General features: G+C 39.4%; 1 protein-coding gene across 1 annotated transcript in view; it reads right to left on the bottom strand.

The window, feature by feature from the left end:
• LOC115378771 (CUB and sushi domain-containing protein 1-like) overlaps positions 1 to 14516 on the bottom strand; it is a 659837-nt gene that overhangs the window by 252660 nt on the left and 392661 nt on the right. Inside the window, exons 6-7 of the mRNA XM_030079264.1 lie at positions 10760 to 10872; positions 8077 to 8154 (exon numbers count right to left, since the gene is read on the bottom strand). Of these exons, the coding sequence (XP_029935124.1) occupies positions 8077 to 8154; positions 10760 to 10872 (191 nt within the window). The remainder of the gene's footprint in view (positions 1 to 8076; positions 8155 to 10759; positions 10873 to 14516) is intronic.

Raw genomic sequence — 14516 nt, 5'->3', positions numbered from 1 at the left:
GTAAAAAGTAATTTTGAAAATGTTTTGTCAGCCAAGGAATTTAATCGCTCTCTACCATTTAAAAAAGTTGCATAATAACTTGCTAACGCTGCACAGTTATTTCATAAAGTACTGTAGGTGTTATTGTTTTCAAACTTCTAGAAAACCAATCTGATCAAAGCTGTTGTCAGGCATCTAGCTGGTTGAGGTCCATTAGTTTAAAAGCTATAAACAAACACACACAATGCAAAAATCCCCTATTACTATGTCAGGAAACTGTAACTGAAGGATTAAAGTGTAGCAGGAGGGGTGGTTATTTTAGCTATTGTTTTGATCAGCCTAACCCCCCTTAGTCGCTTTCTCAATCGAGGTCAGGACCTAACACAGTAAGATCAAAACAGGATTTCCAGATTACTGTGGAGAAATTGAAACTAAGAATTATTAGCTGTCCTAGCCTTCCCGAGCAATGTGAGGAGGCTGAATAGTAAGCTCGTAGATTAACTGTAAATGTATGGTGGGCTGTGCACTTGTGACATGGTAATACCACGATATATTGCTGGTTGAGACTGTGGACTTACGTAAGTCAGTGCAGGTTAGACTGAATAAAATAATATATTTTAGGTGGTTAGAGGTGTAAAACAATTGACTGATACAAAGGACTAACGGGTTGGTTGGAGTAAATGTAAGACAACGCTAGCAAGTTTTGTTTTGTTTTGTTTTTTTGCCTTTTGCTTTTTGTCTGTGTTGTTTGTTTGTTACCAATAGCGATCCCCTGGAGTTTAAAAAGTAAAAAAAAAAAAAAAACAACAACAAACAAACACAAAGCAAAACATTAATTAGAGAAAAAATGTGAATCCAGTGGCTTGGCAAACAGTGTAAACTAAGACACATAAATACAAAATCCATTTGCACTGAGAATGCAAAGCCTAGTAACACAGAAGTGTGGTTATAACACCTAACAGCGGACTGGTGAACCATTAAAAAGAAACCACAGTCAAAGAGACAGAGAGTGGGAGGGTGAGAGGAGGGGAGGCAGAAAAGGAGGGTACAAGTCAGTGTGTGTGTGTGTGTGTGTGTGTGTGTGTGTGTGTGTGTGTGCATTCGTGTGTAACACCAGCTGACGTGTGTTTCAGGTAAGAGCTTTTGAGGTGCTCTTCAGATGCCTGCTGGATGAGGAGAGTACGTATGAAGTGTGGTTTGTTGATATGCTCTCTTCCGCTCCTCTCTTCTGTTCCTCTCTTTGCCTCTTACCCACTCCACTCTCCTCCACCCTCTCACACTTACAGGTCAGTCAAGCCAAGAGCACCAGTCTATAGCCATCTTCGCTTTGTCTTTTTTGCTGAATCCACATTTTTCGTCAAAGTTACTGGATGACTCAAATGCGTGACATATTAAAACAAATTCTAACTTTCTGGTGGTTACAATCGTTGTAATTATCAGGCTCTCTGAAAAACAGCGAAGCAGTGGCACTGAACCATCTTGTTAATTCCCATCCCCAGGTAGTGAAATTTCCATCCAGTCAATCTTACAGTTGGTCGCATCAGTCTCAGTTGATATTGCAGATGGCACCACCTTAGCTCAAAGTCCTGCAGAAAACCCTTATGAATCAGACACTGATCATTCACTAGATCATTGTCTAGGGAGGAAAACTCTTAATCATGATCATCCTGCCTCTATATAATTATGGCACAGTCTCAGCAGTAAGCTAATGTTACTGCTGGGATAGAGTAACTACAAGATGGGTTGCTTTCATTTGGAACATTTTGCATTTGTCCACTCATCTATCTATCTATCTATCTATCTATCTATCTATCTATCTATCTATCTATCTATCTATCTACCATTCATGCAGTTGTATTCAGTAATAGGCATGCAATTAACAGTCTGTATCAGTCAGTCTAAGTGTGAGTCACAAACACACTGTTCTCTAAATGGTTAAGCCTTACTATCATTGTGCATGTAGGTCTATTAGACTGTGCTTTAATATAGGCTTGAGGCTGTTACAGACAGTCAGTTAGATTATGATTCATAAGCACTCCATTCTCTAGACAGGTAAAATTCATTATCATCAGTCTCTGCTTCTCTATAATGATTACATATTGCATAAAGACTGCACAATCTCTGCCATACAGCTATAATATTACCACTGGGAGTCCTACAGTTGAGAGAAGCGTTGTTCGAAGACTGGTTCGGGACCCAAAATGGACCCCGGGTCTACTTTTAGTATGTTTTAATGAGCCTGGTTTCCTGGCTGATAGGCTAAATTTACTCAGTTTTGGTACCCACAATGAGCCATGGTCCCAGGGTGAGAGCCCACATTCAGTCAGTCTGGTCCCCACACGACAAAAAAAAAACTAGTATGTTTTAATGAGCATGGGTCCCAGGGTGAGTAACTAAATTTCTCATTTAGGTCCAGGGCTGAAAAAGCTTAAGGGACCCTTGGACCAGACAGTTAAAAGTCATTATCATCATTCTTTGGCTCTTAATAATGATTACAGATAATACAACAAAAGTTATTCGCTGCAGTGCAGCAATAATTTTACAGTTGAAATGGCTACTTTTGAGAGCCTTTATACACATAAGCACATAACGCAGGTGATCCTTGTAATATAATGTACGCATCAAAATAAAACCAGCACAACTCAAAGTGCATTTAGAGCTTGGCATCCTGGTGCAAAAGCAAACTACAAATGACAAGATTGCTTGAGGGTGGGTTTTGGTATTCTAGTGTTTGTTTTTCCATGAGTAAAGCATATGGCTAGTAGGAACACAAAGTTTCTGTGAGATGGCTCTCTCTGTAACAATAGTAATGCAACAGCTCCAGTTAATCACACGGACTGATATGGCAATGCTCTCACATGGGAAACATAATTGTTTGTGTCTATAGGTGTCTTCGTGTGTGTCCTGCGTTCTTCACACAGCACTGAACTTTTGATAAATATAATACAGTGTTCTGCCCGGGTAACTCATTTACATGCACACATGCACATGCACGTGCACACACTCACACAGCTTACCAGTTTTAATTTTAATTGTAACAACACATGAGCAAGCACACATGCATGAGATTTCTCTTTCACGGACGTGCACATGCACCCACGCACACCCCACACACACTCACACACACACAAACTCACATCATACTAATGTTAATTGTACCAGCACATGCTTGGCTGAGCGTGTAAATCAGTAGAATTATTAATGAGGTTTTTATTATGAAGCTAAATGCTAAGGAATGCATGAGGTATGAGCTTGGGCTTTAGTGATAATTAAAAGCCTGTGTCACATGATCTGAAATCTGTTTCAGAGGCCTCTCTAACCTGCCAAGAAATATCTGTGCCACCCTACAGTAGAGATATTCATTAGTATTAATTTCATTGGAATGTCACTGCCTTATGGTCTATATAATTCTTAAGCTTATTTGGACTGCCATTTGGCACTGAGGCCAAAGCCTTTTCTGAGCAACATACATAAAAGTAGCTTCTCTGGGGATGTCAATATAGTAGAGATTTCTTTGCTACTGAATAAAAGGCCCAAAAGAATGCAGCATCTACCAACCCTTCACTTTATTCAACTCTGATATTAAGATATACACCAAAATGCTGCCACGTCGTCTTAAAAGTCACATGACACTTCATGTCAGCTGCGATCAGACTGGCTTTAATAACATGTCTGGCTTTTTGACAATGCCAGAAGATTGTTCCGTGTAAATCACTGTAGTGTATTGAGGCTCCAGTGGCTCTAGACTCTTTGGAAGCATTTGATAAACTTGAGCAGTTTTTGTGATCTGTCTTGGAGGCAATGGGATTTGACAAAGGATTCTCACACTTCTTACACTTCCATAATTCTTAGAAGAAAAAACTGTAGCCTACTCATACCCATTAGCAATGGTGCAGGCATGTAGAAACTGCTCTGTGTTTTCAAAACCTACAACAATGTTTTCCAAAGTGGTGGGTGGCAACTAGGAGGGGCACGACCTGGGGATGTCAGTTACCCACAAAAGTAAAAAAAAAAAACAAACAAAAAAAAAAACAACCGCAAGTAAGTCGCCAAGAAACTGTTGCACCCGAGAGCCATTGCTTGGTGTCCGTCACTTATGCCAACTCCTTGATATGTTCATAAATATGACATCACCTGTACACAGAGCAGGTGAGAACATTTTCTGTTTCCCTCAAGTAGGTAAGATGACCCCATTAGCATGCTATGAGCTTAAAATACTAGTATGCTTAACAGAAGCTATACAAAACAAATGTAGTGCTTGTTCCAATCTATTTCTGTCTCACAGCTGATAGTAAACCAGGCTGCTTGCTGTTGGTGTTGGAATTTGTATTTCAGGAGCGTTCTGGCAGGGTCCCACTACCCGAGCACTGCCAGAATAAAAGACTCCTCCATGGTGTTGACCACCAGAGAGATGTCTCTCAGAACTCAACAAACATGACCTTCATGCATGCAACTGATTCAAAATTATTCCGTTTCCAGATGTGATTGATTTTATTGATTGTTTTCATGGGTTTTCAACTGATGTGTAAGGGGAATGCAGCCAATCTCTATATAGATTTAGAGCTGATGTGACGACACCATAAGTCGTCGTAGTACGGTGGTTTGGTTCTTCCTACTTTAAACCCCTTGATTCCTGATTTGCTGAAATCTCAAGTAAGATGTGCGAAATTGCATTTGGAGTTGCGTGGAAGAGGACAGGTGCAAGCACTCATACTTCAATGAGGTTTTTGCGTAATTGGAGTGCCTTCAACCAGGGTGAGTTTGAACAATATATAGAGAAACACACAATAATATTTACATTCCTTTTAAAAAATTAAGTTAAAAAATAAATGCATAAATTCAGTAATTTATTCATAGCTTCAAGATAAAATATTGTAATGAAATTATTCACACACTGAATAATTCTTTCTATAAGCGGTCTAGGTTCCATTAAAATATGTTTAATTAAATGTTCAAATATGTTAAATGTCAAATAATCACTTAATAAAATGTTTTTGCATGTATGCATTAATTGATCAGTATTAATAAGGCTGGCGGTACATTCTCCATATTCAATGACTCCAATGGGTGTCTGGAAAACATGCTTCCAAGTGCTCAAAATTTGCATTCGTTGAAAGTGTATGATTCTATTATTTTGGCTTTTGGCATTTTCAAAAGCACTCACACAGTTGGAAAACATGAATTCTTTGATTTTGCTGCAGCCCACATCTCCTACTTGCTATCTCTGAATAGATGACTGATTAATATCTGATCTCCATACGTATTACATTACACATGCAAATACCTTTCCTGTAATTACCTTCAGTCTTGGTAAATCATATTAGACATGCAAATTAATCTACGCATGTTCTCACTTCCCAATATTTTGCACTCTCTGCTAGAAACACCCAGTGTTAAATATTCATTAGCACAATCCACCAAATGCACAAAAAGGGGACAGGGCTTGTATTTTGCTCATTTGAGCGACAAGATCTCTGGCACAACCTGCTAGTAGATCAATGCTTTGCAACTTTTTATCATTTACTTTTTTTATATATATATATTTTTGTGCATTCAACCCTCCACTTTTCATTCAATGTAGGCTTCTGCATTATTAGTGTACAGCCTATATATACACCTTAGCACCATCATACAGTGATTAATTAGCTAACTGTATTTTTCAGTATTAATTTCATGTTAATTGTAAATTAATACAGCCCCCGGCTCAGTGACACAAGCCACTGCGGCAAAAATAGATCAGGCACACATATTTAGTAGAGCAGAGAGAAGACCCACGCCTGGGACATGAGTGACATGCGGCACTCACGTGTCTGTTTGGCCACTGAAACACTGGAGAGAACGGCCACAGTCATGTCTGCCATTCACAGCACAGCCCCAACACTGTGCAACTACAGCCAGTGGACTTGGTGCAGGTTAGCAATACATGTGATAAAGCTGGACTATAATCTTTTAGGTAAATATAAAGCAGGTTTAACTCGGACGCAACATTTTTTCTTCTTATAATTACAGTTGAGGGCACTTCTTCAGCCATATAATGTCATATGCCATCATTCTTTAAGTATATACCCTTTTTTTAGAATTATTTAACCACGGGAAATAATAATTAATTGTACCAGTAATACATCAACCTTTAGTGGCATCTTAATATGCCATTTTTCTGTGGGACAGAGAGGGGATGGTGCAAATTTAGAACTCAGTTTTGTTGGTTCGGGCTAGTATTCGACTTGCCTCCTGCAACCCTGACCATAAACAGATCCATTTTAATTATAAACACAGAACTTTTGTGACACCTCACAAATGTCATTCTGTGGGATTAATTGGTAATGCCTCATGCAATTTATGCTGTTTGAAGGTTCACGGCACTGTTATGCATATGATTCAGGAATGCCTGGTCCACTGCACAATTCTGAAAGGTCATCACTTCCAAACTACCAGATTTAATCTGAAATAATGCACCAGTCCTCATTTTAAATGGCTAATCTGTGCTCAATATTTCAAAATCCCAGAAAGTAGGCTACATAGATAGATCACTACATTGGAAAACACCTATTTTCTGAATATTAGACAGTTAACACATTTCCTTTTGTTCTACCTCATCAGCAGATGCACAAAGAAGTGCTTTATAATTATAGCGATCTACATATTTGTATTAATTCTGCTGAAGTTGGCAAGCATAAGCCCTCTTGATGGTGGGTGTATGAATTGGTTGCAGAAGTTGAGGGTCAGATGATTTGGTTTTTGTCCTTTAAATGTGATGGTTGAATGTAAGGTTTTTGCAAATTAAAAATTTTGATCAAAAAAAAAAAAAAAAAGGCACACATGCCCCCATTTCCCCTTTGTATCAATTCATCAAACACTGTACACACAGAGGAGCTTTAGTTGCTGCAGAACTGACAGTATGTTGATCAAAGACCATATCTGGCATAAAGTCTGTTTATTCATTTAAAAGCTCTCTGGAAATTACTTGTGACAATGTATTCTAATGCTAGTATAAAAACAAAACATGTCTTTTGCTGTTACAAACAGTGGCCCCAAGTAAAGAAAGTAGCTGTAGTTGAGCAGGGTCAAAGCTTTAATAAAACTAAAACCAAGTTAAAGCTTTAGTTCTGAAAGGATATGACCATTAAAATTTTAAGCACAGCCACACAGAGTGGTTACTTGAGACGGCTGACTTGAAAGTTTTCATGCCAAAATGAAGTATCCACCACTTTAAAAAAAATAAATAAATAAATAAAAAACAAACTCTGGGGAAAAAGGTTGCTGGCTAGAAAGCAAACTGCATTATGGGTTATTAGTTATCTTGAGACTCTGCTGACAAAACACCGTTTTTTGAAATATTAACCTAAGATTTTAAGGTGACTGCTTGTTTTTTCCCAGAAGGCATGTGTAAAAGACATTGTTTATAAAGAGAGTCTTTTTTAAGTTACTTTTGTAAGTCACCATAACCCAACAAAGTCAATTTTATTTTGATACCATCCCAATTTAACCAGGTTTAATTTGTTATCAAGGGGGGTTCTTGGGGTGAGGTGGTTCTCAGGCAAATGAGCATGAGAGTTGACAGCTGTGTTGAAGATGTGCAAAGTGGTGAGAGGAGAAGAGGAGAGGGGAGAAGAGAAGAGAAGAGAAGAGAAGAGAAGAGAAGAGAAGAGAAGAGAAGAGAAGAGAAGAGAAGAGAAGAGAAGAGAGCACTAATCCTTGTCTTCCTTGTAGGGCAACCCCAATGAAATCACTGCTGCTACCATATCAGAATGGATGCATTGTGTGTGTGTGTGTGTGTGTGTGTGTGTGTGTGTGTGTGTGTGTGTGTGTGTGTGTGCGCGCGCAACCAGTTTGAATGTGTTTGAAGTTTAAGGACATTGGTTTTAAAAAAGGACTGTCTAAACGTCATGAACATACACAGTCACAAACCCATGCACAGAAACACAGACACACAGGCGATAGTGATGCATAACATTCCCTGTCTACCTCCCACATACACATACACACACACACACACACACACACACACACACACACACCACACACACACACACACACACACGCACATACACAGAGAGAGAGAGAGAGAGAGAGAGACATATGCGGTAGGTAACTTACAAACAGCATTTTTGTGACTGGAGTCTTTACTGGGCATCATCTTAACTCCTCTGGACTTCAGCTCTATCGCTTTCTTCACTGAGGAAATGAGAAGAGAGGAAGATAATTAATTCAACTTGAAAAAAAAAACACTTTATTACAACTTAAATTTGACTATTATAATTAAAAGAACATCATATCAGCCATGCACACCACCCACAAAGTAGTTCACATGACCTCGCAGTACAAATACAACAAAATGCAACAGGGTTATAGACTGAGGATTAGAAGCAGACTAAAGGAGAAAAAAAAAAAAAAGTCAATAGCTATGGTGGTTTACAATGACACCAAACATGCATCAAAATCAACACAGAAGTGGTTGCATGAGCATCCCAGTTGCCAGATGTGAACCCTTTTGAAAACCAGTAGTCTGAACTGAAGCAGTTGGGCCACAAGCACTAGTTAAAGAATATCAAATATGTTGAAATTGGAGAACATGGAGAAGCAGTCCAAGATCTCTGCAAGAGGTTTCTGGCATTACAGGAGGAGGCTCAGTGTTGTTATGCTCTCCAAGGACCCTTCACCAAATATTAAACAAGTTGCCAATAATTTTGAAATCTGTTTTGCAGGAAAACATAAGACTTATTAAAAGTTGTTTTTCTTTCTTTTTTTTTTTTTTGGAAAAAAAAATATGGTCAAAAGTAGGCTATACCCCCTCCCCCACATGTTTGAGTCCAAAACATGATTCACTGAATGTGTTGTTTGTATGTGTGTGTGTGTGTGTGTGTGTGTGTGTGTGTGTGTGTGTGTGTGTGTGCACAGTTAGGCCAGTTAAGTATTTGGACAGTGACACAATATTCATAATTTTGCCTTTGTACACCACCACAGTGGATTTGAAATAGAGTAATCAAGACATGATTGAAATGCAGACTTTCAGCTTTAATTTAAGGGGTTGAACAACAACAAAAAAAAACATATATATATATATATATATATATATATATACACTACTCACAAAAAGTTAGGGATATTCGGCTTTCAGGTGAAATTTCAGGATGAACCTAAAATGCATTATAACCTTTACAGGTGAACTTAATGTGACCTTCTGTAAACTTTTGAATGCACATGTCCAACTGTTCAATGTTTCAGTACTTTTTGCACAAGTTGCTGTTCTCTAACAAGGAGTTTAACGGCAAAATTCACATCAGGTGTTTGATCCATGAATCGACCAATAAATTTCCTGGTTCAATTACAATTGGTATTTAAACAGTCCTCCTCATCATGCTGTTCACATTTTGACATCATGAGACCAAGATGACACCTAACAATTGATCAGCAGCACCTCGCCATTGCGTGGCTTCAAACAGGATGTTCTCAGACGGAAGTGGCCACTGAGCTTAGAGTGTCACAGAGTGTCATCAGCAGGTTGCAACAGAGATACAGAGAGACTGGAAGAGTCACAGAAAGGCATAGAAGTGGACGTCCTTTGGCCACATCCCACACTGATGACCGCTTCATTGTGAACAGTGCCCTGCGGAACCGGATGATGAATGCCACTCAACTCCAGGCACGTTTAAGGGAGGTGAGAGGCACCCAAGTGTCATGTCAGACCTTTCGAAACCGTTTACATCAGCATGGTCTGCGTGCTAGACGACCTGCAAGGGTACCTGACCACACCACCAGGCACAGGTGTCATCGTCTTGCATGGGCCAGGGAGCATTTACGCTGGACGAGGGACCAGTGGGCCTCAGTGCTGTTCTCTGATGAAAGCCGATTCATGTTGAGCAGAAATGATGGCCGCCAACGATGTTGGAGACGTCAAGGAGAGCGCTGTGCATCAGCCACTGTTGTCACCAGATGAGCCTTTGGTGGTGGTGGTGTTACTGTGTGGGCAGGTGTGTCTAGTCAGTACAGAACTGCCCTACACTTTGTGAATGGTACAGTGACAAGCCCATACTACCTGAATAACATCATTAATCCAGTCATTGTGCCCCTGCATGAACAACACAGGCCTAATTTCATCCTCATGGACGACAATGCTCCAGCTCATCGAGGTCGTATCATTAGGGAACGGTTGCTGGAGACTGGGTTACCTCAGATGGAGTGGCCTGCACTTTCTCCAGACGTGAATCCCATAGAAAACCTATGGGATCAGCTGAGTCGCCGTGTAGAGGCTCGGAGCTCTGTACCCCAGAACCTCAATGTCCTGAGGGCCGCCCTTCAAGAAGAGTGGGATGCCATGCCTCAGCAGACAATAAGTCGACTTGTGAACAGCATGAGACGTCGTTGTCAAGCTGTAATTGATGCTCAAGGGCACATGACAAGTTATTGAGACATTGACATTTTTTGTTGTGGTATATCCACCACTGTTGTTGGCTTTTGTTTCAAGAAATTGTTTGAGATGAGGAAATCACCAGTGCATGCTTCTACTTAAATGCCCTACTTTCATGATATAATATGACTGTAGCATGAACTTTTTACATTTTCCGTAAATTTCACCCGAAAGCCAAATATCCCTAACTTTTTGAGTAGTGTATATATATATATATATATATATATATATATAGATAGATAGATAGATAGATAGATAGATAGATAGATAGAGATATAGATATAGATAGATATAGATATACATACATATTTATGTATGTGTGTGTATATATGTAGGCCTAGGTTAACTGAGAGCATACAGTATGTAACATACCTTGGTACTGAGCGCTGAATCCTTTCCTACGATGGTTGCTGTCTGAGGTGAAATGTACACGGAGCCAGTTCTTATTCGATATCACTGGCGAGGGCAGGGTAGTACCAGTTAGCCTGGGAGAGAGCAAATAATAAATAATAAATAATAAATAATGTCAAACAAACAATATCCATAACAAAAAAAACAGGGATAGCTAAACAACAGGCAGCACATACAGAGCCAGTGTGTTTTGATATTGGATTGCATGTAATTCATGTCTGACTGTTTTCTGAATCAACGTGCCATGATCGTAATGTTTTCGCCCCTCCAGGCATCTACACTATATTACACATTATGCAGTGAACAGAGAGGAGACAGATGGGAGAGAGCAATGGTTTGATATGAGTGCATAATATGCACTTCTGCCTGCTGGAACAGAAGGGCAGCCTACAGACTCTTTCTTCAGATAAGTAATAATGGTGCATTTCTGTATGGTCCACTTGTTTGTCAGTGTCATGTTGACTGGCTTTTTCTTCTGTAGAATATCAAAGTGAGTGTTAAATGTCAGTGTCAGTCTCATTTTGAATTACAGCCTGCTGCCTATGAGTAATTGAGATTGCCTTTGATCATTTCTAGACACATGGCATATGACAAAGTTTTTCATCATTTTACATTTAAAAGCATTTCAGTGCCTAACCTTGTTTGCATTTACCTGTTTTCTCCAAAAAAACAACTTTGCCAGAAATAAAAATTATAGAAGTGACACTAAAATTTGTAAGGAAAGACGGTAAATAAGGATGACTGTTTGGTGGGACACATTCCTTTTGAGTGCAAAAATGAAATAATAGAACAAAAGGTTCTGTCATGTTTTGTTTTGTTTACAAAAGAAGTCAGCAGTGGTTACTCTGATGGATTACGTTACTTAGGCATTTTTCATGGCTGTAAATTAATTTTCATATCATACAAAAATGAATGACACGTCCTGACATGTTAAACTGCAGTGCCAGACAGGGTCTGGACACCATTAAGCATTATGCAAATAAGTGTGACCTGAGTGTTTTGATTACATCAGAATTTTTTGCACATATAACTTTTATTACAGTACATTCACACAGGTTCATGTATGTTTACATGGAAAATAAGCTTTGCAAATCTTTGCAAAAATGTCTCCAATGTCTCTAACTGAAAACGTGAGTTGTGTGCTCAAATTTTACATTTAAAGCAGTGGCTTTAACAGGCACTGCTGTAAACAAGTTGAAAACAATTCCCAATATCACAGTTATCAAAGATGTTTTATACAACACGTAGATCCGACCGAGCAATCTGATTGGTCAATCAGATGTTTAGAATGTGCTCAAATGAGCAATTGAGCACGGCTAGCCGTGCTCAAATGAAAAAAAAACCTCTTCACTGAAAATATTACTCCGCCCAGCAATGTTATTGCCCGAGTCTGTGTGGTTTCCATGGCAACAAGAAACGTTTCACTGAAAACCCGCATCAAAAGACGCTGTCAAATTTGTTAGTCTGCATAATGGACCGTTTTGTTGCCAATTTTGATTTATTTGGTGACCTAAGTTTGGATAAACGGCTGAACGAGGAAGACAAGACCAAGGAGAGATACGCGAGAGTGACGAGTGAAGAGCTGGATCAGCTGGAGAGGTCAGGAAATGAAGCCGGTACGGCCCGGTCAACGTCTTGGACCGTCAAATGTCTACAAGACCACCTGAAAAACACCGGGAAAACAGCTGATTTCTCAGCTGCAAGTAAAGAAGAGCTGAAGAAGATCCTCCGTAAATTTTATGGAGCTTTAATTTCTATAATAGAGAATGAAATGCGGAGTCAGCACCACGGACAGTACCTGTAAGATTTTCCACGGAGATGTGCGGCTATAACTTTTTTCTTGTTATTAATGTGTTAATGTTATCAGTTATTAATTAGCCTATTAATCATTATTAATTTGTTTAGTCTTTATGAGTTGCCTAGGCCATTGACTGAATTAATTTGTCAATTTGTTTGCATCTGTACACTGAAGTGAACATTTACTAAATCAACACATCTGTGAAAACTGTCATCTTTATTTCAGAGGTAAATTGATAACAGCCTGAAAAGGTGATTAGCAAAAGCCCCTGAAAGGTGGGGTTGAAATTATATAACTCTGTTCAGCGTTAATGTGACTGCTTACTGTTACTTTTGATGCTTAGCCACATTAATCGGAGCTGACATTGGAGTGACACACCGCCAGCTGAAATAAAACATCTGCCGGTGAGTTTATGAAAAGATTGTTTGTTGTGGTGCCGACACTGGAAAGCAGTAGCCTATATTTAAATATAGCCTAACTGTTCATATAAGATGGTTGTAGACAGACTAAAGATCAGCTATGCTGCTGAGTCGTTGTCACGGCACAAATGACTGAGAAGTCGGCAGAAGTATAACTATCAGTCCATGAAAAAAATATTTTTTCCCAGCGGATATTCTAGTAACAACATGATTGAGCTATCAGAGCAGTTTTGTTGCTATCTATCTGTTGTATTTATTCAGTTTTGGGAAGTCACGATGTCTAGAAAACATGGTAAGTCCAAGTTGGCTGGCTGACAGGGACTAGTTAACGTCAGATCTCTCAGATTTCCACGGAAACGGAGAGAATAGGCCTACTAGCAAAAAAAAAAAAAAAAAAACTTTTACATTTTGGCAGCGAAATGCCCACAGTATGAATACATTTTGATTATACATTTTATTTTGTTGGTAGTAGTTGTATAATCGCATTATTACACTCGAGGGTGTGCTTGAACGTTATTATTGTCACTTCAGTGATGCGGCCAGCGCCTCGTTCCTGGCCTCGTGTAATAATGCTTAAAAGTATTCCCTGGATTCAACTGTATTTACTCTGGGGCCTCTACACCACTCATTTGTGTCCTTTCGTGTACTCAGTGCTTGAGAAATGTTACTTTTTCAAACTCGTCTATTGAGAGAGTTCAAAATTTAGGTTCCAGTGGGTGACAGCAGCCTAAGAGTCAGAGAGAGAGAGCGGCTTGTGACCGAAAGGTAATTTGTTTGAGTCCTTTGATTGGCAGGGAAAATGTTGACGTGGGACATGAATAAATGATGCTCTTCCCTTTCATTATGCCCTTGAGCATAGAGCTCCTGTTCCAGTTGGGCTGCTCACTGACCAGCAGCAGGGCTTTGTACCTGCACTGAGCAGCTGGTAAAATGTGTGACTCAATCAACAAGAAGCAGGACTGAGGAAAAAAAGCACGCATGCTCAGCAAATCCTCTCCAGACAAATCAATGTTAAAATATGCAGTTTCACAAAATGTTGTTGCAGTATGAAAATATCTAATAAAATGAAACGACTAACATCAATTGAAAAGTATAAAAGCCAAATTGTAAAGTCATCAAAGTTTTGATAAAAGCGTTAGGTAGGATCATATTTACGATAACCCATGATTCTGGGTTCAGAGGGATCTGGGATTACAAAGAAAAAGGGGGTGGAACTCACAGCAATAAAACCAAGCAGATACAAGAAAATTTGTTCTGTTGTAAGCTTATGTGATAAAGATAAGATGACAAGAAAAAATATTCTAGTAGCTCTGTTTTCTGTTGGCAAGTGAGACAATGTGAAGAGAAGAGAGGAGGAGAGAAGAGAAGAGGAGAGGAGAAAGGAGAGGAAAAGAGAGGAGAAGAGAGGAGAAGAGAGAACCCCTGTGGCAAGGAGAGGTTAGGACTTGAAGTCAAGGAGGAGAGGAGAGGAGAATGGAGAGGGGAGTCAAGCCCAGGCAAG

The sequence above is a fragment of the Myripristis murdjan genome, chromosome 3 (genome assembly GCF_902150065.1).
Source record: "Myripristis murdjan chromosome 3, fMyrMur1.1, whole genome shotgun sequence".
Classification (NCBI taxonomy): domain Eukaryota; kingdom Metazoa; phylum Chordata; class Actinopteri; order Holocentriformes; family Holocentridae; genus Myripristis; species Myripristis murdjan.
Note: the sequence above shows the minus strand (reverse complement) of the source record. Positions and strands in the feature narration are given on the sequence as shown.